This window comes from Miniopterus schreibersii (assembly GCF_964146895.1).
Source record: "Miniopterus schreibersii genome assembly, chromosome: 17".
NCBI classification, from domain to species: domain Eukaryota; kingdom Metazoa; phylum Chordata; class Mammalia; order Chiroptera; family Miniopteridae; genus Miniopterus; species Miniopterus schreibersii.
In genome coordinates this window covers 9,028,196-9,052,484 of record NC_138117.1, presented here as the reverse complement: position 1 = coordinate 9,052,484, position 24,289 = coordinate 9,028,196, and the positions used below count along the sequence as shown (strand labels likewise).

The 24,289-nt window shown below is 34.1% G+C and overlaps 1 protein-coding gene across 21 annotated transcripts in view; it reads right to left on the bottom strand.

The window, feature by feature from the left end:
• The window catches only part of OXR1 (oxidation resistance 1), a 185,102-nt gene that overhangs the window by 8,380 nt on the left and 152,433 nt on the right, over nucleotides 1–24,289 (bottom strand). For 12 of the 21 annotated variants that reach the window (XM_081117071.1, XM_081117067.1, XM_081117060.1 and 9 more), the window contains 4 exons: nucleotides 22,577–23,331; nucleotides 19,280–19,448; nucleotides 16,772–16,934; nucleotides 1,273–1,353 (listed from right to left, as the gene is read on the bottom strand). In XM_081117071.1, the coding sequence (XP_080973197.1) occupies nucleotides 1,273–1,353; nucleotides 16,772–16,934; nucleotides 19,280–19,448; nucleotides 22,577–23,331 (1,168 nt within the window). Of the gene's footprint in view, nucleotides 1–1,272; nucleotides 1,354–10,233; nucleotides 10,434–16,771; nucleotides 16,935–19,279; nucleotides 19,449–22,576; nucleotides 23,332–24,289 lie in introns of those variants that run through there. The other 9 variants (XM_081117075.1, XM_081117076.1, XM_081117066.1 and 6 more) reach the window with 3 other exon arrangements.

The following is a 24,289-nucleotide window of genomic DNA, read 5'->3' as shown; positions in this document are numbered from 1 at the left end:
TTATCTACTTGAACCAAACAACGAATTTAAAAGTTAACTCGTTCACAAATCTATGTTTTAAATTAGATCAATCTGATGCATTAAAAAGAATAAATGCTTTTGTTTGATGGAAATGATCTCACTGATATTAAAATGATAAAAATACTAATTAACACAAAACAAACTCCTACACAATCCCTGCTGTTGGTACTTGCTTTTTCACATTAATTTTATTTTAATGTATAAAACACAATAACATTAGAAAATATATGAAACATAACCATCATTAATAAAATTTTTAAGTTGGAAAATAGAGTTCTATTGGAGCAGATAACTAAAACGTAGCAATGCTCAGCGACTTACAGTTTACACAGAAATGGAACCTGGCTAAACTATTTTGTTCCTTTAACAGATTTCTTACCAAAACTTAACAGCATATATTTTTAACCAATACATGTTCTAGAACTGTATTGTTTTTTGATGAGAAGCTAAACTATATTCTTTCACATCATCATATTTAACCCTTATTTTGATGATGTGAAAGGTAAAAAAAAAAAATCCAAGGCAGCATAAGAAGCATTCAAAGAAAAGAAAAAAATTTAGTAGTTCCAGCAAAGCCATGAAAGCATATCTTACTAAAAGGAGGAAAGCACGCAGTACACAAACTGGGAAATGAATTCAATTGTATCACTTGCTTTTTTCTACAAAAAAAATTCATAAAGATTATTTCACGGAATTTTAAATAATCTATCCAGTTCTGGTGCCTAACCTATACTACTTTCTGAAGTATTTCTAATACCAACCAGGAATACCTCAGGAACAAAACAATTTATTTCATTAAAACATTTGATGTGGGGTTGATACAACTGAAATAGCTTTAAAGAAGAGAAAGTAAAATCTTACTATCCATTAAAATTTTTGAAATTTTCCCATACTACCATATCTTTCAGATTCTCTTTAGAAATAATTTGATCTTAAACCCAAACACATTCTTCCGATGTTAAAATAAAATGAAAACTACTCATCGCTCAAAGAAACACACAGTGCTGAGAACAGTTCGAAAGTGACAGAAAATTCCTCTGAGTCTTTTTCAAATGTAAAGATGGTAGAAAAGATAATCCTACAGCTCTTCAAAGCATTACTGTCCTCTTTAGTACAAAAAGGAATTTTCTGATGGGCTATTTTAGTGCTACAGTCAAAACAAATCCTTTAAAAATGAGATTTGCCCTGATGAAAGACACTAAAACAGGGAGTGGTCACTCTCTGGGGGGTTTAAACTACGGAAGGGGGCACCTGGAGACGTCTGCAGAGTGTGCGCAGTTCTTCAGTATTTAGAGCATCGATCCTGCGGTGATACTCAGCCACTGACACTACCTGAATGTGGAGACAGGAAGACAATAATTCCACTGACAATTGAGAAAGAGCCAAAACAAATGCAAAAAATGGAGAGATTTAAAAGGGGAAGGAGAATCAGGCTTTCCTTCCCCAACTCCACGCTGAAAATCCAAGAAATGTATATATCAAACTACAGTGAAATATACATAGAGTTTAACCACCACATCCAACTAGTTTGCAATATAAGGTTTATTTTATGGATTGTTTCATGGAGACAGAATTTGAGTAAAAAGAATTATAAAGGAAACATGTAAAACACAACATGCTTTGCTAACATCAAAGATTATTGTATCTAAAATCTAAATGTCTTGCACAGTTTACAAAGAAAATGGTAGTTTCCACCCTCCTCTCTGAATCAGTTTAGTTCAAACATTGCATCCTAATAGCGATGCTAGAAAAATTCCTTCTAGGCAAAGGTGACACATGGTCTGTATCAGAAAAAAAGAGAGGAAGCAAGGAAAAGATACGAAGCACATTTTAAAACTTAAGGCAGTAAGAAAAGCAAGCTCTAGGAAGTAGGAAATTCGATTTTCTAAAGCATATCTAATCAGCAGTACCTTCTCAGGCATGTTTCCTATGTCGGTATTTTTAAGTGACACTTCAGTTTTTGCCTCTCCTGTATATTTCTTTATGGTTGGTACTGCAGCAGTAGTTTGTGAATAAAACTTAACGACTTTCCTACATTCTAAATTCCTAAGGGAAAGTCTCTTTCTTCTGTAATTGCCTAGACCAGTCTCTTGCAAATTTGAAAGCCGTACTTGACAGATAAACATTATAACAAAAAGCCTACAAAAACAGACAAGTTTCCTCAGGCTGACACAACAACTACTACAGTTTTTCCAGATAGTGACATAATTCCCCAAACAGTAACCATGAATATAGTGAACTCTGGTGATGCCATAAACATGTGCTGATTCTCCTGAGCTACGACAGATGCCTCTTGTGATCAAATGTGTAGAGGTTCTGGCCACAATATGCAGTTAAACCAATCAGCCCATAAAGTTTAGACTTCTAATTTAGGATTTAAAAGGCTCTTGTTCTAGCCAAATAAAATGAATTAGCCACCAGTTGACTTTAAGGTGACTCCATAAAGAGCTGTGTAACCCTGTTATAAAAGCTATGAAAGACATGAGAATAGAAAAAAGGAAAGAAATGGGACAGATTTCCATTCTGGCCATTATTATTACACTGACTTTGCAAAGCAACAATGCATGCAGTGTTACAGCTAACTCTCTACTTACAAAGACACCCAAAGTGGCCATGATCTCTAGCTCTGGGGGAAAGTACAATGCATGCAGTGTTAAGCTAACTCTCTGCTTACAAAGACACCCAAAGTGGTCATGATCTCCAGCTCTGGGGAATCAGGTGGGCCTGGGTTTGGCCCCTTCTTTTTCTATGTCTTCATAAAACAATGGAAATAATAAGAATACATACCGAATAGGGTCTTTATGTAAATGAGGAAATAAAATACATAGAGAGGATTGAATGTAGTGCCCAGCATATAGCAAATGAGCACTACTATTAACACTACTTTTACATCAACATTTTTTACCTATTACCCTAAGTACTGAAGTATGTCTGAAGAGCCTTATTTATTTTGGTTTTTATTTTTGATATTAAAATATTTTGTATACCTTGAATGACTTTTCTGAAATTTCCAATTTCAGTATTAGCTAAAAATATTAAAGACCTTTCAACTGAGAATGACAGAATTTTCAATGAACATGAAAAAAATTAGGTACTAAAAATAAAAGGGGTAAATGGTGGTGGAAGGAGACTTGACTTGGGGTAGTAAACACACAATACAATACATAGGTGATGTACTGTATAACTGTATAACTGAAACCTATATAATTAACCAATGTCACTCCAATAAATTCAATTAAATATCAACATATAAAAATTTTAAACTGCAGCTTTGCTTTTCTATGGCCAGCAAAAGAAATCTGTACAAGATATTTAATGGCCAGTTACATTTTTCTTTCTTTTTCCCTTGGCATTCAGTTTAATCAAGAGTCTCCTATCCTAGCCAAGTATTTCCAAATTATATGATTTATCTACACCTCTACATACCTTCTATCCCTCTAGTTAAGACCAATCTTACACTTATTTCTTAAAGTTCGTACATGCTCTCAAAATGGAACAGTTCTAACCTAATTTCATCAACATCACTGAGAGCAGAAGTTATTGGTGAGGGAACCATGAACTGCCATTGTAAACATCTGGTAAGTTAAAAATTTCTTTAATGTCACAAATCTACCTTTTCTCATTAATACCTTTGTTAAAAAGTATTCTTTTCTGAGACTTAAAAATTCACCACTTCCTTAACCTTCTAAATATTTACTCACGCTGTGATGAAGATACACACTACTGTCAAGAGTTTATGAATAAAGACAAGGGATCTGAAATCAAATGAGTACAGAAATATACTTCCTCCTCTGAAAACAAAAGAATAAAGAACTAGAGATTCCTTGTCTATACGATGGAACTCGATTTAGTCCTAATTTTTATCTCTTGGTAAATCGTACTCCATGTACAGAATTTATTACTTTACCCAAAAGATTAAACCTAAGTAGAAAATAGACATTTCTTCTACAAAATGTCCTACATCACACTTTTAATTATTAAGGGCACATAGCTGAGGATACCAAGACCCTCCAACTAAAAGTGTGTTCACTGTCTGGCTAAAAAGTCATTTACTGAGGAATTAAGTGGTGCATATACTGCTAAATCCCATCCAGACGAACTAAGCGCAACATGACCTACCCTCTGCAGAATTAAATGCTTACTCTCGAGTCTTTTCAGCCTTTGACAAAGGACTCTCACAAAAGAAGGTGTTTTCCTAAGCATTCATTTTCAGAGAATTACAAATTAAAGGTGGGATTAAATCCACCCATCTCTACAAAGGAACTAACAACAATCAGAACAGAACAAAAGCTGAAAATAAAAAAAAGTTTAGTTATTATTTGCTTTATATTTATAGGCTGCTGCCAATCCCATAAATAAGCACACGTTCTTCTAGGTATTAATAGTCCTCCTTCCAGGATGTCCCAGTATTTCCTGAGATTACCCCATAAACAACCCAGAAACCTCCTCCCCCACATGCCTTACAGAGCAACAAGTCTGGTAGATGTCTGTGGACAGGCCATTTTTATTCCTTACTTTTATTTCTTAGTAAAGGGAGATGGGGTAGAAAGCAAAATATTACTTAATCGATGACATTTATACTTACTTTGGAATCCAAAAATATACTAAACAGGAGGTAATGTAAGTCTGACTGTTGTGTCTAACAAAAAGGGCATTCAGCAGCATCCCTGAGGTCAGATAACCTTCTGTTCTATAATTTCATCATACACAACAAAGTCATATTATAAAATAAAACCTGGATTATGTTAAAACTTTGCTCATTTTTGCCTTAAAGCTATTGCTTTCAAAAATGACACTTTATGACACAATATTAAATGAGGTATGAAAAGGAGCAACTAGGGAGTCATGAATTATGTAACTGGAAATTGATAGAGGAAAAAAAATACTTAAATCCAGAATGAATTCAAAATAGAACACATCAAAGTTTTGATTTGCATAAATCTTCTGCATTTAAAATTACTTCCTATTAAGTATATTTGCAGATGACTCAGACTTTCATGAGGGCAGATATATTCACTGTTCTTTTAGTCAAAAAGAAACCCGTTAACTACTTAAAACCATTCAATTACAATACGCATATATTGTATTAGCTTCCTGGAACAATAAATATAAGAAGTGAATCTCAAAAAAGGGGAATAATCTTTTCTGTGTAGCATATCAGGGGAAAAGAATACTCATTACATAAACCTGAAACGTATAAAAATCTACTATTAAAGTTGGAGACTTCAGAACTACAGGTGACTCAACAAATGTAGTGGACAGAAAAATCAGTAAGGACATAACTGAACTAAAGAGCACCCTCAATTTATTGGATCTAATTGACATGAATAAAATAGCTCATCCAACAAGCACAGAATACACATTCTTCTCAATCTCAGGTGGAACATTCACAAGACAGACCATATTCTGGGCCATAAAACACACCTCAACAAACAGAAGTCACAAAAGTATGCTCTCAGACAAAAATGAAATTAAACTAGAAATCAATATCAAGAAATAGTGGGAAAATACCAAAATACTTGTAAACAACATACTTCTAATTAATGCATGGTTAAAAAAATCCTGGGAAAAATTTGAAGTATTTTGAACTAAATGAAAATAGACCAGCAATCGATAAAATAGGAAACAGAAAATGGATGGAGAAAAATCAAAACCAAAAGACAGTTCTTTGAAAATGTGGTAAGCAGTTAGACTACCACAAGGACGCTGGGCCAGGTACAGAAGGTCACCTGGGTGGAAAGCCCTGGGTGCCTAGCAAAGGACAATTGTAGGGTGGGACATCGTCTCCAGGGTGACCTTTCCTCCCCTAGCATATCACTGGTCATGTGGTTTGGACCCCCCTACCCTTCCTCCCTCCCTGGAGATAACCTCTAGGCCTCAGTTGTGTTTCAGCTCCAGGCCCAGAAGAGCAACAAAAGCAGCCATATGTGACCTCAGGACCAGCTACATTGAATAATGACCCCTGCCTGGCCACAACCAATCCATCAGTGGAGACCACAACCCTGAAAGGACATACCAGAAAAACTGCTGAATATTGTAATGAGATCTTCCCCTGGGACCTCCCCTAAAATCTCCACCCTTAAAAGCCTTAGGACAGAAGACACAGCTCCTCTCCCTCCCTGAGGACACTGGTACCTTTCCTTTCCCCTTCTGCTTCCCCCTCCCCCCAGGCGTTACCATCAGCTTCCTCACTGCCAAGATCCAAGGGCCCTTCCTTTGCCTCTATAACTTGTTTCCTGAGCCCATTTCTTCTACGAATTACTTCTTCCACCTCTGTAATTTTACCAAATAAATGCTCTCCTATAGTTTGGGTCTTGGCTCTGAATTCTCTCCTGGCCAGAACCCAAGTACCGAGGTTGCTGAACCCAGGTCCAGTCTGACCCCACCGGACTAATACCTGGTGCTGTTTCCACCACCTACAGTAATAATAATGTATATTAGTTCATAAGTTGTAACAAACGTCCCACACTAATACCAGATGTGAAAAACAGGAATATTGTGTTTGGGGGGGGGGGGGGAGGCATATGGAAACTCTCTGGACTTTACATTCATTTTTTTCCTTAAGCCTAAACTGCTCTAAGGAAATAAAATATATTAATTTTAAAAAAGCAGGAGAATAATAATCACAAAATTCAGGGAGGCGGTTACCAATTTGGGGGAGATATGAGATGAGGTAGAGAAAGAACACAGGCTGATGCGAATGCATTAATAATGTTCTAGTTCTAAGTAGGGTACTGGGATCACAGATATTCGTTTTATTACTATGCCTCATAACTTGCATATGTAATTAATATTGCTTTTCAACTACTAAGTCAAATAAACAAAAAATATTCTACACTGAATATATGTGCATATGTCCTCTTTCATGAATATATGTGACTAGAAAGCAGAGGATGTTTTACATACAATAAGGCATATATATAGCAGCTAATAAATTTCCTGTGAATATATACTATAGGTAGGCAACATAGTATAGCAGAAAGAATACTGGGTTTGAGTTTAGACCTCCTTGTGTGAACTTGAGCAACCACGTGTAATCTGTCCATTTCTGACCTTTCCACTGGAAATAATCATACCTTAAGCACTTTATGAGGAATAAATGACATGTAAGACATATATAAAATAGATACTGATAATTAAATGTACAAATCAAATGTTAATTCACTTCTCCTAGTTAGATTTTGAAAATTTTGAGAAGGAGTACAGCAAAGAGTTTAATGGCACAGGCTAGAACCAGAATGCCTGGACTCAAACCATAGCTGTGACCCTTACCGGTTTTAGTATGACTGCTATATGCCTCTGTTTCATAAAATGGAGATGACAGTAGCAACATTTCACATGTTAAGGATTAAATAAAATAACTGGTGTTTAAACTAATACACAGTGTTATTAGAAGTACACAGTGTTCATAGAAATAATTATTTTTATCATTACTATAATTATTATATTGAGCCGAAGTCACTGGAAAAATTTTTACATTTAAGTTAGTTCATTTTAAAATTTTACCTGTGAGCTAATTCTTACACAGATGTAAATAATTCATCAGAATAGGAGCTTTTCTCAGTGTTTTCATATATGAAAATCTAAAATACACACACAAAAAATCTGTCCTGTCATAAAAGGGTCTAAATAGAAAGAAAAAATGACGACTACACTAGTGAAATACTGATGCTGACAGAGATCAGTGTTGCTATTTAATGATTTGTGACTTTAATTTGATTAACAGTAAATCCTTATTATAAAACAGGCTTTCAAAAAAATGACAATTTATTGACAGACACTAAAAAGGTAGAATATAGTAAATGGGTATATCAAATACATAAATCGCTTCAAGTAAATAATTAGAAGATTAAAGCTTAGGTGGTTTGTCAGAATAAATTGTAAAACAGCCTTAAAAAATAAAGATAGAAAAGCTAAGCATGCTTAATAAATAAGGTGTTGTAAAGTTAACTGGCAAAGGTTTAACTTCTTTCGACATATTTTGGTACATATTCTGCTTATAATCTCTGATTAGCACACAAGGTTCCTGTAAGGTCAACTATGATACTACATGCATGAGCATTTAGACAACCATCATGGTTTACACAAATATGGCTGCATTAGTACTAACTATAAGACTTAGGTCTATACCATTCTGCTAATCAGTTCAGCAAAGACAGAAAGAACTGCAAAAAAAGGTGCAAAATACAAAAAGTCCAAAAGTGAGAAATTTTGTTCTCCTAGAAGAATCATTTCCTACTTTCAGTTTCACAGCCGACGAGCCCCTTGGCAGGTGCAATCTTATAGGAAATCTCAATCTACAAAACAAGTAAAAGAACTGCGAACCTTCTAGCCCTTGTTTCTTAAGTCCTTTCTCTTGCCCTACAGTTCCTAGGATGTCTACTTTAAAACAGAAAACCAGGACCTGAGCTTGTCTACACACGAAAACGCATTATGCTATACTGTATGTACCGTTTTAGAAAATTCTCAAAGGCATCCTGGTGGGGTAAAGAATGTGCTAGAGTCAAGCTGTCTCTGTGCTCCATGACAACTTAGTTCAGTAACCACTCTATACCTGTTTTTCATCTTTAAAATAGGAACTAATACTACTGACTATGCAAAGTTATTGTGAAGATGAAATAATACATATAAACTACATGTATGGCAGAGCTGAAGCATGCTTTCATACCTGACAAAATCATGTAACAGCTTCCTATAAGGCTGAACAGAAATTGGTGAGTGCAATAAGTGTGATGCACATTATAATGACCTATAAAATTCAAAACATCCAGTTTTTTTTGTTTGTATGTGTAACAAATTAAAACAATTTAAGTCTTAGAAAACTAACAATGTTTAACTGCAAATCAAAAAATACATGAATAGCTTCACTGCTCTTGGTTTTAAAAAAACTGTGTTAATTGGCTACTCTAATAAATCTGATCACAAATTTACCCAGTTCAATCATTTCATATTCCTAAATCCCTCTGTGATGATACATAAACAAAAACTTAAAATCATTCAACGTAAAAATAAAAGGACATAATAAAGTACTCTCGAGTCCAATTAAAAATAACACTGATTAAAGTCATCTTGATATTTTACATGCTTAACATTTAAGGGCAGCAAGCTGCTTTGGGGGCAACTTCCAAAGTCACTCCTGCTTCTAAGGATATAGCTTTGCTTTATTTAAGTCACCTACAGTTACAGTAAAAATAAACATTCCTAAGATGAGATATAACCTGAATTAGCACAGAAAGAATAATTGGCACTATGTTTCTAACAAATAATGCACACATATTTATACTAAGAAATAAATAACTAGGATTCTTAAGCAGTAGGGGTGACTGAGATTTTTTTTTAAGAGAATATGGAATTTATTAGATATCAAATACAAAAAGAAACCCATCTAAAATAGGGATGCAGAGAGCTCCCTTTGTTTCTCTAGGCTTTCCCACCAGCCCCCATAAAAACATTTTGCCCCCACACAATGGCTAGCAAAGAGTAAAAGAGGCAAGTTCTAAAAAATGACAGATGCTCAGCTTAAGGAAGGTGATGACTGGGTCAGATGAGCCCATTTCTGGAGGAGCCCACTGTTTGCACTATCACAGCAGCAGGTCCATACCCCAGCCTGAGCCTGTGACAGGCTGGAGCTGCTGGCTGGGAGGCAGACCACTTATTTATTCCCTTAGTGCATCCTCTACATTTTTCTTTACTAAAATATCTTTTAAAGTTTTGTAGTAGGGTAGCGCTGCTTGAAACTTTTTGGATAATATCAAAAAGCCATTCTCAGATTGCTAAAATGATAAGTCTTAATAAATAACATTTTAAATGTATCTAGTTTGGAATCCAGTCAGTAAAAATTTAAAGTTAATTCACTCTCATTGTGCTACCTCAACTTATTTTTAAGCAAGAAAAAAATTCTGAATATTTTCCTACAAAGTTAAGCTTAAATAAAAATTCAGGCAGCAATAAAGATTTCGTAACTTACTGCTTGTGTAGAACAGAAAAACCAAACACTTCTACCAAACAAAACTACAGTCCCTTACTCATCTCCTTTTTTTGAAGATATTGAGGATTAGCAGAAAAAAACTTAAAGGCACTTTCTGTAATCATACAAGTTTGTATTCTATGAATATTCTCTATGCTTAAACTTTCAGAAATTGTATAATTTTGCATAATGTCACTGAAGAAGACTAGTAAATATAGAAACTGAAATCACTGACTAAGATTTACCAGAGTATACTTATGATTAACTGGCTGGTGTCTTCTCCCTTTTTTCCCATACCAGAGACGAGACATTTCCTTTCCAGGGCAAATTAAGTTACATCAGATCTTCTAAGAACTGTTGTAAAAAGCATTCTTCCTCTGTCAAAGGTAGAATTTCCAGCACAAGCGCCCTTCCTACTACAGCGACCAAACAGTCTGCTGGAGACAAAGATGTGATTGACAATACAGAGAGCTAATCACTAAGTGGTATCCATTGCAGGGAGAGCCCTGAGTGGAGACGGCAAAGCTGGGAGGGGAGACAGGGTTTCCCATGTTTAAGTTTGGTTGCGCTGTGTCCAAATGTGCAAAAAAGGGCTCAAAAGTTTAAAGACACAGTGCACGTATTTTCAAACACCACGTACACTAAGGAATATACTAAAAATATCTTAGTCATAAAAAAGTAATAAGTACAGTTGCCAGAGTCCCTCCCAAAGTACACAAATGATTTCAATTAACATTTTGTTTGCTCATAATCATAAAATTCTATTCTTTATTTACATCTAAGAATCGTATAAAATTTCTTTTATATGAGCATTTTTTAAACAATACAATGTTCTTTGAGGACGCTTCAACCCTCAAATTTCATAGAATTACTTTGTAAAACACAAAGCCAACGTTGTACAAATAAATCCTGCACAAATATTCAGTGACCTGAAACTCCTCTGCCTGTTGCAGTCGATTTTTAAACTGCATTTTCTAACATTTGATTTATTAAAAAAGTTCTTATATTTACTATGCCTACATATGCTTCATTAACCAGCAGTATGCTGAATATAACCAAAGAAGTAAAATTTTAAGATTCAAATATTAAAGCTATAAACTAGTCATCTAGTGTTCATTTAACTAGAATATCAATGTCATAATAGACCTGTAGATTTCTTCCATTTTAAGCTAAACCTGCTCCTCCCTCTTTACCTTGTGTGTACACACAAAATTGTGTACACACAATGACACCTCCCCACACACGCCACTTTTTTAGTACACACAACACTGCACCACACTCACTTATTCACACCTCCTTCCTCCACATTCCAGCTTGTGCACGCACAGGACAGGGCACACTCCACACCAAACATCCTCCCACCCTCCCTCCCACACACATCAGCCATTTCCCCAACCCTGGGTCTCCAACCAGCGCCACCACACTCACCCTAAGATCTCTTTCCCATAAGAGAATAAATCTTAAGTTCTCATCATAAGAAAATTTTTTTTCCTAACTTCAACTACACTTATTGTGATGATCCATTTGCAATATATATAAATATCAAATCATTATACTGTATACCTGAAACTAATGTTATATGTCAGTTATAACACAATAAAAAAAACTGGTTTAAGCTATTTCAAGTGTGATTTTCCTATTTCGTGAAGCACAGTGAGCTCCCCAATTAATAAACAAATTATCTAGCAAACATGAAATGAGCTTAGTAAATAAATCTCCTTCTTGCCCTTTCTTTTTTCATAGTGTTTAGAAACATAATGCTAAGTCATTTAAATTTGTCCAGACATCCCAGAGCAAGAAGCAGATGTCAACTATCCTTAGTATAAAATAACAGACTATGACATGAAGCACTTTAAAAAACGTAACCGGTTTAAAGATTGAACATAATCAGTTCTCAGGATTCAGATACTCAATTTAATAAACATTTTTCCTCTACTTTCTTTATTAGGGTTGAAACTGTTGAATTACTTTATATCTTATTTCCTCTGAAATGGGAGTGGTTGGTCTACTAGAAGCAATAATATATAATCTACCACATTCAATATTTAAAGTAATATTTCAAAAGTAATTTTAATATTTCAAGTCATAAAAGAGTCTGTCATTCATCCATCTATCTCTTCTCAATCTTCATTAAATTAACATTTTGGATTTTTAATGGAAATTTTATGGCCCATGACTTTGGCTAGTAACTGAGGAAGAATATAAACTGGGAAAGCAAAGCACTGGTTCAAAACTTTCCAGAGGTAGATAACATTCTCATTTAACATTAGTAGTAGTTAAAACAGGTCATATTAGGCATGGTTCTGGGTGGTAAATGCTAATAAGAGGAAATATATAAACAGTCTAGAATTAGAGATCTACTCCACAGCATAGTGCCTATAATAATATTGTATTGTACACTTGAAAATTTGCTAAGATGGTAGATCTTATGTTAAGTGTTATTACAAAATAATAATAATAAAGAGGGTGGGAAGATTGGAAGTTGATGGAAATATTTATGGCACAGACTGTAGTAATGATTTCATGGATGTATATTTGTCTCCAAACTCATCAAGCTGTATATATTAAATATGGGTAGCTTTTTGTATGTCAATTATACCTCAATAATGTGGTTTTAAAAATACCCAATATAGAAATATTACATAAGACAATTTTTTGTATTCACTCACAAATTCTAATCACTTTGAATGTTTCTGATTTCTCCCTTTTTCAGATTTATCAAATTTCTTCTAGAGTTATGATTTGTAATACTATGTGATTCGATCAATATAAAAAGTTACTTTAATTGCCTTTTTCTGAGAAATGTGACCTCACTCTATTTAGTGACTTAGACATAGAAACTACTTTCATTTTGAACAGAATCAATTCTGTACGGATTTTGCTGGCTAGCTGAGAAGAGAGAAGAAATGTTTTGTTTTGTTTTATATATTGACTCTATTTTAATTTTGGTATTACTTGTGCTTTAAAAAAAGAAAAAGAAACCCATGTGTTTAATAAAATGAACACAGGAATACTCATATCTGACAGTTTAAGAAATAAAATATTTACTAAACAATTTAAGCCTCCTGATACTGGCACTTCTTAGAAATTGCAGCAATGCCAAACTGCTGCAAAAGTCTTCTATGAGTAACCTAATGAACAGCAATGGCAATAGCTCTGCTTAATTAATGACAAGAAATCAGAACTGACTCCACACTAGTGAAAATTCAAATCCAATAAGGATATAATATAATAAATTTTATGGCCTAAAATGCTAATAGTAGGTTAATTATTTTATAATCATATAATTAAAATGGAGAACACTAAAAATGAATATCAAAATGGGAAGAGTCTATAAGTGATTTTAAAAGTTATCTAAGTCAGAAAGTAGAATCTAAAATATTTTAAGTACAAAACCTTTGTACAGATTTATGTAACAAGTAGTCAACATTATTTACATTGTCAAGCACCTAAAAATGAACAAGTCATCTCAAAAACCAAAAATCAAATGGAGCATATTTTTATCAATACTTCAGCAAGGGTAAGAAGTGGGAAGTAAGCCAGAGCAATCTTCTTTTAATACCAATCATTACTTTTCAAAATGAAAAACACTAATGTGTTATATAATCTATTGGCAGATAATCTTAGTAAACTCATATTCTAAAATTTAATCAATAAGCATAAACCTGGGAGGTAAACTTCTAAATAAATCAATTAAAGTTAATTTAATAAAGTCAATTTCTTTCTTGTTTTTTATCATCCTAGTAGCACTGGATGTTTTAATAAGTAGGTTTAAGATACTAAACTACATGTGGTATAAAATTAACTTTAGAGATGAAATAAAATGAAAAACCTTTTCTGCCTGCTCTGATCCCAAAAGGAGTGAGATTCAACCCAAAGGAATTGAGACAACATGAAATTTTAGCTTTAAAAGCTCCACTTTTAAGGCCTCTGTCATCAAGCAGCGAGATGGCACACCCAACACGTGTGATACTTTGAAACCTAAAACTTTCAAAGGATTCTACTAGAGAGCCTCTTGAAGTTGGTACTTGGGGTTGAAGATGACAGAGCCCAAGGGGTGTAGTAATGCGCCATGATACCACCTAGTGACAGCATACAATTGACCAGTATTACTATAGCATCATTTTTACTTCATGGTAAGACACTTAAAAATTCTTCTTATGTTACATCAAATAAATTAACTAGACAAATGCAAAATTCACACGAATCTTAAAGATAAAACAGGCTTCAAAGATATTTCAGGCTTATTATGACTGTATCACCGGACTCTTGGGTACTTGTCAAGTACATCAAACTTTAAAGAATATTTGATGAACAAGTTCAAGAGGTACAGATCAATAAATTACAGCCTGGTATGTGTACTCACAGGCACCACAAGGAGAGGGAAATCAAGACCTGATAGGAGTCCTTTGGTATGTAAAGGAGCTATGCCTGAAGTAATTATATCAGCATGACTGCTACTAACAAGAAATCGTTTTTTTAAAAATCAAGGCACAAATGATTAAAGAAACCTTTCTCCTCCGTGAACCAAATTTATGTTTTTGGTGTGCAAATGCAACACCAAAAAAAGTGGAATATTTTGAAAACTATTTTTTACAATGTAATTTGCATGACAGAGACTTGAAACTTAAACTATATCGTGATCAATATCCTCTGAAAGAATCTTCCATTCTTGGCATTGTGTAAGTTTAATGCCATACCTGAAGAGGTGGCATGGGGTACACTATAGTGGTCTTTCCATCTGTCCTGCACAATGAGGAGCTCTAAAGAATGCTGATAACTAGGTCTCAGTGACCCTGATTAACTGGTCTGAGGTCACGTGGCCTTGAGCAATAAGATTTTTGAAAGTTCTCCCACACCATTCAAAGGTTCTGCCAGGGTTGAGAACCTGGTGTGTTAAAGAAAGCACAGGCTCTGAATTAGACTCACTACAACTTAGTGCTAGAAGTAGTGAATGTTCAGCCCTCTAGAGGCGGCTAGTGGCTACCGCACTGGACAGTACAGCGCTGTTTCAGGACAATGCAGCAACATGTGTGTAAATTAATTTTTTTCTCTTCCATTTTTTTTTATTTGAATCAATTCTGGTTGAAAACAGATGAGGAGACATTTACTTTTACTTTAGAAATTATAACCAGCAGAGTCTTCCACAAGAATTAAGGCAGCTCCTTTCAACCAAAACTGTCAATAGTCAAATAATCATAAGAGTCTATTATTTCCAAAGTGCTCCAACCTCAGTGGAGAGAAAATTCCCAATTCCCTTATTTGATTAAAAATATTGCCATCTACTTTGCACCCTAGTTAGTTAGCAACTTTACCGTTATGTGGTTGTTGCTAAACCTAATCTTATCATCTCCTTCCACTCTACCTGCAACTGTTGCTACCTGAGGACAAGTACACATCTTTGATCACCTGGGCTATTTTAAAAGCCTCCTAAAGCTAATTTTAAATATAGAGGAATTATTTTCCATGAGTCAACGCCCATGGAACCATGGCCCAGAACAAAATATAGAACATCTCCAGTCCTCTATGAAGTTCCCTCCTGCCCTTAGCCACCCAGTAATTCCCAGAAAAAGGTTGCCTGATGGACTTTAGATTAGTTTTGCCTTTCTGTATAGAGTATATATTCTTTTTTTTGTCTGGCTTGGCTTCTTTTAGTAAACACATTATCTGTGAGACTCATCCATGATGTTGCCTGTGTTAGCAGATCATTTTTATTGCTATAGTATTTGGAATTTTATGAATATTCCAAAATTTATTTATCCATTCTCCTGCTGATAGGCATTCAGGTTGTTTTCAGTTTGGGGCTATTGTGAATAAAGCTGGTGAGAAGATTAATAATGTTGGTTTAAGTATTAAAAGAACCTAAAATATGTGCTCAACATGTGTTACCTCTTTCCCTCCATTATCTTAAAGTTAGAGTAGAAACTGATGTACATACTACACAGAATGGACATTTAAAATCAGGTTCACATTGTAAACAAATGAAATGCCATGTATACCTTCAGTCATTATACATGTTTAACTACAGCACAATAAATTTATATCACATAAACAACCACGAACATTAACACCAAATGGATATCAAAATTTGATCCCATTTTAGCATCTGCTCTATATTTTTTAACGAATCAAGAAGAGATTAATCCAGGCAATCACAACAGATAAACCAGTAATTGCCACCCCATCAATCCCACAAGACAAAACATGTAAAGTGTCTAATAGTAAAAGATAGGTCTAAAAGGGGTTACAAAAAGTTGATTAGTGTTAATCTGGCCACAGAGATAAGTTCATTAAATTTGAGCATGTAACATTTTTCCTATTTTGTAAATTAGTATCAGCTCATTTTCCTAGCATTACTGTTACATTCATGCCAAGATAATGCTTGGGTGTAGACTTAGAAAAGAGTGCAATTTGCATGAATGTGTTAAATGACTGTTGTACCTGCTCCACCTAGCAGATAATAGTAATAAATCAGACCTGAAAAAATGTTTCTTAAAAATTAGTATATCAGCAATTAATATTATTTAAAAATACACTCAATAAGTCATTTTAATGCTAATACATTGCTCCTTTAGTATTTTAGAGCAAAGGAAAATGACAAATAGTAATGAACCAAAGTTACTAATCAGATTCATTCAATAAGCACATACATACATGGGCAGTGAAACTTTTCAAAAAAGTGTTCTTTTGTACCAAGATTTCATGTACTTTCCTATACTACTATAAAGCTATAAATTCACACAAAGGAAAAAAATGAATGAAATCGTCACATTTTCCCCTTACCTCCCATTCTCTGGCTGCTGCTTCATTAGTAGAATCCTCATTTGTTTCAGACTCTTCAATCTTTTTCACGACTATGAATCCAGGTTCTCTGGTATATTCACCAGTATCTTCTGCATATATTTCTGGACTCCATTGAATGAAGAAGGCATATAAGTGGTCTGACCTGTTAGAACAAGTGACTATTAATAGACCTAATGTTCTGTGCTGTTAGCTAAAATTACATTTGTTAAATATCTTGACAAAACTTGAGAACTTAAAATATACACGGAATATACTATGCTTTATTTTAAGAAGATAACAAAGCCCACCACCAGTAAGACACTTGGCTTAAAAAGTGTGGTAACGATATCTTACAGAGTCCCTGCTCTTCTCTGCTTTCACTAAAGCACTTTTCTACTTTATTTTTAAAAAAGCGTATCCTCACCTATCCAGAATTTGATAATGGTACATCTCTAAAAAACTTCCAGGCCTCCCAAAGCTGGTATTAAGACAGGGAAAGATTCTAAAGACTGAATTATATGTCCTTTTGCATATCAGGTGGTTTTCAATCTACTGATTTCTATAAAACAAGTTTTCAATGAAGTTGCTCATTATCATGAAACATAATTTTGATAAAAGATCATGTAATTTTTGGAATATAAACAGAAACATATTTAAAGAATTGAGTGACATTATTATAATAAAACTCTACAGACTCAGACTTTTTTGTGAACAAAGCTTCTCAGCACCTAAAAGAAAAAAAGGGGGCAGGGAGGAGGTAGAACTGAGGGGTTGAATCCTATCTCACCCTTTCAATAAATAACATTCATCAGTGAACACATAAATTAACTCGGAGAAAGGCCCATCTACTTTATGACGACATTTTCCATATTTTACTTTTTGTCATGCTGCTATAATCAGTTGTGTTATTAATGATTGTAATAATAAAATAAAATTTTATAGATTTAGTTAACATTTGGAATAATTTTTTAATGAAAATTTCTCTTGTATTTCTGCATGTCTTGTAAGTAGAGGTACTGAGTGCCTTTGTTCAGCCCTATTTTTTCAAGTATGTTAGTACAGGAAACGTGGTGCAGCATAATCTTAGAAGAAAGAAATAGTATCGTACTCTGAAGCAAAGGGTAACCATGCTTACCGTACATTATAAAAAATTTAGGCCCCCTAAACTTATGGTTCCTCTTCTGTAATATAAACCATGGCACAAGCATCTCTCACCTGGCCTTCTTCACATCACACTGTGGGAACTGAGGCTCAAATAACTCATGCAAATATTAGTACTCTATCTACTGCTATTGCTGGGACTCTCGTGGCTTCTCCCAGCATGCATTAAATTGAGGCATACCAACTGGTTAGCTTGCATGCAGAGTAAACCTTAGACCCTTTACTATTTCAACAACAGTCACAGAACTGTTATTTATTTTAAAATAAATCTAATTTCAGTAAGTACACACACACACAAATGTGTACATATATGTAATTTGTTGCAAAGAAATGTAGTAGAGGATACAAATATAGTGTACCAGCCCTAGCCAATTTGGCTCCGTGGTTAGGCCTGTGGACTGAAGGGTCCTGGGTTTGAATCCGGCCAAGGGCACATACCTCGGTTGCAGGCTCGATCCCTGGCCCTGGTTGGGGAGTGTGCAGGAGGTAACCAATCGATGTGTCTCTCTCACATCAATGTTTCTCTCTGTCTCTCTCCCTTCTACTCTCTCTGAAAAGCAATGGAGAAAATATCCTCAGGAGAGGATTAAAAAAAATATGTGTGTGTATACGTGTGTGTATATAGATATATACATGTCCCTTATAATAAGATCCTATGAGAAGGTGTAATGGAAATACAAATTCAAAGAGAAAAAGTAATGATGCAAATTCTGTTAAAGAAGAGCACGTTTAAGTAGTTTTTAAATGGATAATGGAAGAGGGCAAACTGTTATGATGTCTAGATTCTACTAGATATATTTTAAAAATCATCATAACAGTTTTAACTTAAAATGTCAACATTTACAATACAGCGATGACAGACACCCTTTATAATTGCTTAAATTTATGATAAAAAAAATTGAGTAGGGGATACAAAAATAGTTTGAAGACCACACCCTTTTAGAAACTAATTTAGTACTATGTACACTGCAGGCATTCACTAAGTATTTGAGGAGATTTAGAAAAAGAGATTATATATTTTTACCTGCAGTGAGGTAGGGACCATACCAGTTAGTGATTTGATGAACCTTCCTGCTCTAAGACATTTTAAGTAAGTTTCTTTACTACTAAAATTAGGTATACATTCATATTTTTTGCATTAAATCACAAGAGGAATAACATTTAAAATAGAGTAAAGAGCATAAAATAGGAGCTAAATTATTTTGAATAGATTTAATATCAGGTTTTAATCATAAACTATATGTTTCAAAAGTAGTTTGTCCCTGGTGTTAAGTGATATACAAAATCATTTTAATTCAAAAGATCCCAATAATGTTTTTAAGTTTTGGTTGTTGTTTGTTTTTTTACCTTTCTTGTGGCACAGCAAACCAATATTCATGTTTCTTATCTCTTTGTGCATATTGTTGCATTGTTGCACTTGCTTGGGATACAAATGTTTTCCTCATTGGTTTTCCAACTCTGAGACATAAGAATTTATGTAATTGATGCCTTCTCTTTTCTTTTAAAAGTGAAGAACCTAAAATTGAGACACAAACAGTATTTATTCAATTCTTATATATCATGCTTCAATAATTTAGATTAAAATGTCTAAGGGTGTCAAGAAAATATGTGAAAGCTTCAGGAACTCTTGTTAAATTTTTGTTTGTAACAACCGCAACTACAGTAATTACATCTATAAGTACAATTTTCTGCATATTCTCTATCAGCCTTCTAGAATAACTAAAGTTTATAGATTTTTAAAAGTTAACTTTAATATGGTTGTTAAAGACAAAAGTTTAATTTAAAAGTTTCTAAAGCTCTTACATATATATTAAGGTGTGATAAAAACAAACAACAATATGCTAGATTCAGCCATCTGTTTGGACAGTTTATTATGCCTGAATTATCAAATCTCCCAACTAGAGATTCTGACATAAGGTACATTAAAGGTCTGAAAATAAGGTTGAATTTAGAAATCTGGACATTAATTAGCTACGAAGGCATCACAGTGTGGAGGAAATAGTTATACTCAGGAAATATGGGTACTAGTGATGGCTTTTTTCTGTGTAACATTGTGGAAGGCATATAATCTGAGCCCAAGTATTCTCACATGGTTAAAAAAATGAACTTCTGCCAGCCGGTGTGGCTCAGTTGGTTGAGCATCAGTCCATGCACCAGGAGTTCGCGGGTTGAGTCCAGGTTAGGACACATGCCCAAGTTGTGGGCTTGATCTCCAGTAGGGGGCGTGTAGGAGGCAGCCAATCTATGTGTCTCTCTCATCAATGTCTCTCTCACTCTCCCTCCTCTCTGAAATCAATAAAAACATTTTTTTAAAACATGAACTCTTACCATTTTCCCAAGTTACATTCCAGTTTTATATTTATTAAACAGTTTTATTATGTTATAGAAGTCATTAAAGATCAGGAACTTTGAATATTTCCCTACTATAGAATCTTAAGTTACTTAAATTAGTTACTTAATTAGTTACCCCCCCCACACACAAAAAGTGAAAAAACCAAATGATAACAATCAGGATACCAACTTTTCTCCTTTCAGTATTGTGTCATAGAGCCTATGCCCATCAAACCCGGCACCCCAACAAACCTACTACAATGAAAGCAGTCTACAGTCTACCACATATTGGTTTTAACAGAATCCCTTACTTTATCTTTTTCAAAGATTCTAAATATAAGGCAACCATCAGACACAAAGATATAAAGATATTCATGCCACCATTCTTTACAGCCTGATCAAAAATAGAAATTGACATTCCATTGTTATCAACAATTCATATTCATAACAATGGAATGTCATAACAATATGGAAATGATTAAATTAGAGGGCCATTTAAAACCATGTTTTCAAAGAAGTACAATGACATGGGAGAACATTCGCGACAAAATGTTAAGTGAAAAAAGCAAAATACAACACTACATACAGTACAATCCTGATTTTATATGAAAAATAAATACATATGTATAGATTCATACAAATAATATCAAAGTTGTATATATGTGTATGAATATATACATATACACCAAAGGTCAAAGATAAATATACCAACTATTAATAATGATAATCTCTAGGTGATTAATTACAGGTAATTTTTATGAATTTTGTAAAAACCCCCTTTATTTTTGTTAAACCATCTTTCATGAACATTCATTAGTTCTGAATAAAGGAAAAATATTACAAAAGAAGAAATATTCAATCTTTTATAGAATTTGCATTGAGTAAATGCATTTCTTAACATCTACTGAATATAATCCTTAGGTCTTCACAGTATCTAAGATGACAGTAGGAAAATTCAGTATTTTAAAAACCAAATCAAACTGTACATTGCTGGTGGAAATGTAAAATGGTACAGCCACTGTGAAAAACAGTTTGGCAGTTCCTCAAAAAAGTAAACACAGAATTACCATACAATTTAGCAAACCCATTTTCGGGTCTATACCCAAAAAAATGGAAAAGAGAGACTCAAATAGATATTTATTCTCCAATGTTTACAGCAGCAGTGTTCATAAAAGCCTAAAGGTTGAAACAACAGAAATGTCCATTAATGAATGAACAGATAAAGAAAACATGATATGTATAATGGAATATTATTCAACTTTAAAAAGGAAGGAAATTCTGACACATGCCACAACATAGATGAAACGAGGCTATGTAAGGGAAATAGGCCACACACAAAAGGACAAATATCTGATTCCACTTATATCAGGCTGGGAAGAGGGGAGGATAGGAGCTTTTATTAATGGGTACAGTTTCAGTTTGGGAAGACAAAAAACCTTTGGAAATGGACAGTGGTGATAGTTGTACAACAATGTGAATGTACTTTATTGCCACTGAATTTTACATTTAAAAATAGTTCAAATGGTAAATTTTATTTTATGCATATTTTAACAATAAAAATTTCGATTAAAAAAATGAAAGAAAAGTTCATATATAAATCAGATTGGCCTGGAATCAATATTCCAATAGACTATAAGAAATGTTACCTAAGATACCTGAGCTGCTCTCCATTAACCTATTAAGCAGAAGCACTGTGTATCAGACATAAAAGACTATTTCTCTAATTTCCATAAGTAAACAGTTCCCAAAAACAAAACTAAAAATGAAAGTGGAGTTTTAATTTATCTTTAGTGCTGCTTTTAAAAGGAAAACATTTAATCAGACAATGATGGACCTTCTGGATACTTGGAAGAATTTAAAAAATAGATTTTTATGTCTAATGGTACTTTTTTAAAAAGATGAGATTACAACTGTGTCAACTGCAAATTGCAATTAGGATATTATATATGCAATGAAAAAAGACATTTTAATGAGGTAATATACCAAAAACTAAAAGAAAAAATGGAGAATCAAAGGTATTACAGAGCTTGTGTGCATTTTCAAGAAATAAATTATTTAAAAATAGAACATGGTGAGTTGGGAATATTTAAACATGGTGGAAAAGATGCTTATTATATGTATAACCCACTGTGGGGTAAGAAAAGTCAAGACAGTAGAAACCAGAGACTATTATACTAGTCCCCAGAGAAACATCAGTCAAGGGCCACAAGATTACCCTTCAGAGTAGCCTAAGATACGGCAGCTTCTGAGTCAGCGAGGAAAGAGGGAGACAATATGCAATCACATGAACTTTACATGCTCTTTAACACTTACCTTCTATATCAACAGTTGCCATTTTATGCTTCGTTTCTTTCTGCGATACCTGTTGAATATTGTCCCTTTGCTGTTTGGTTTGTTGCATAGTATGGGTTTTCCAGAGCTTCCGCAGCTCTTCCACCTCTGTCTCCGAGTCCTGCCTTTGCTCCTTTCCTTGTTTTCCTTTGACAGTTTGCTTTTGTTTGGGTTCTGTTGCTTCCTCACAAGGCACGCTTTCTTTTTCACCTTCTTCTTGGTGTAGTGAGTTCTCATAAGGAAAATCCTGGCCTGCATCACCTTTCGTATTTATGCTTCCCTCTTGAGGGCCTGGTATTTCTTGACTATTATCTGTAGCCTGATGTCCTTCCTTGGTGGTCATTTCAAGATTATTTAAATCAGTTTTAAGAGAAAGAGCCCCAACTTCATTTGCAGAATGTCCAGAATCAGATTTTAACTGATCAGGACTAGTAGTAGACTCTGATATGATTGTCAAACATTCTATTCCACTCTGGGTGACAGTCTGCACAGACTCTGATGAGGCACCAGACGATTTACCTTGTCGCAGCTCCTCTGAAGAGACATGCTCCTCCCGTCCAGGAGAGAGTTCTGATTCTGTGAATACGTCTTCAGAAAGAGACTCCTCGGTGCTCCTGGGAGCTGTGCTGGCACTATCATTACCCACATCACGGATTCTTGAGTCTATTTCATCAGTGTTACTTCTTGTCATTTTCTTTGAATGGCAGAAGTCCCTTCCTGATAACTGATCTATCTCTCTGTCAGTAAACAAAATTATAAGTTATTAGACTTTTAAAATTGTCGTCTTTTATTGTCTACAAACTAACCACTAAATTAATATTCCAAAAAAGGCTTTTCTAAAAGGATGTATCGTACATCTCTTAATAGCATATCACAAATTTTTATTTATTCATATAGACCAAGTAGTAGTCAAGCTTTAGCATCAATTGCTTAAGATATGGGAAACATCAATGTACTATTTCCTGAATTAATCTACCTGAAGAGAAGATAATGATAGAAGTTTTGGGTGAAGCTGTACTTCTAAATTAAAATTTACTCATTGATAGCACACACACCCTGCTTATTTACATTTAAAGAGATTAAACTAAAATATAGAGCTCAAATGCAAAGATGAAAACCAACCTAAGTAGAAATGAGGCAAAAGTACTTACAGCAATTCTTCAGGCTACCAGCAACAACTCTTAATAACAACTCTAAGAGAACTTGTTCAACTAAAGGGATTAGATATTTGATAGCTGAATGGTTTGTAATTACATCTAGATTTCTATGTTTAACAGCATTGGATATGTAAGCAGTAACGTTCAAAAGTTAGATAGTCTAAGTTCTGGAAGGAGGAAGTGCAAACATTTATAGCATGAAAAACAAGTTAGTAATTTAAAATGATGGTTGAAGATAGTTTTGACAAATGGAAACTGCATGAGTTCTCAGTGGAAAAACTATTAACGTGTATGCAAGTTTGAAAATAAAAAAGACTGAAAAGCAATTCAACACAAAAATAAATGGCTGTCTCTGGATGGTGAAGCTGAGTTCCCTCCTTTCCTCTTATTCTACCTTTGGGCATTTTTCAAATTTTCTATAATGAGTATGTATAATTTTTCTAAATAGGATAGAAAAATTTTATTTTTACAAAAGTATTAAATAGTTGAAGTCCAGTTCATATTTCTGCCTCTCTTGTATCTAATTCACCTTAAAAAA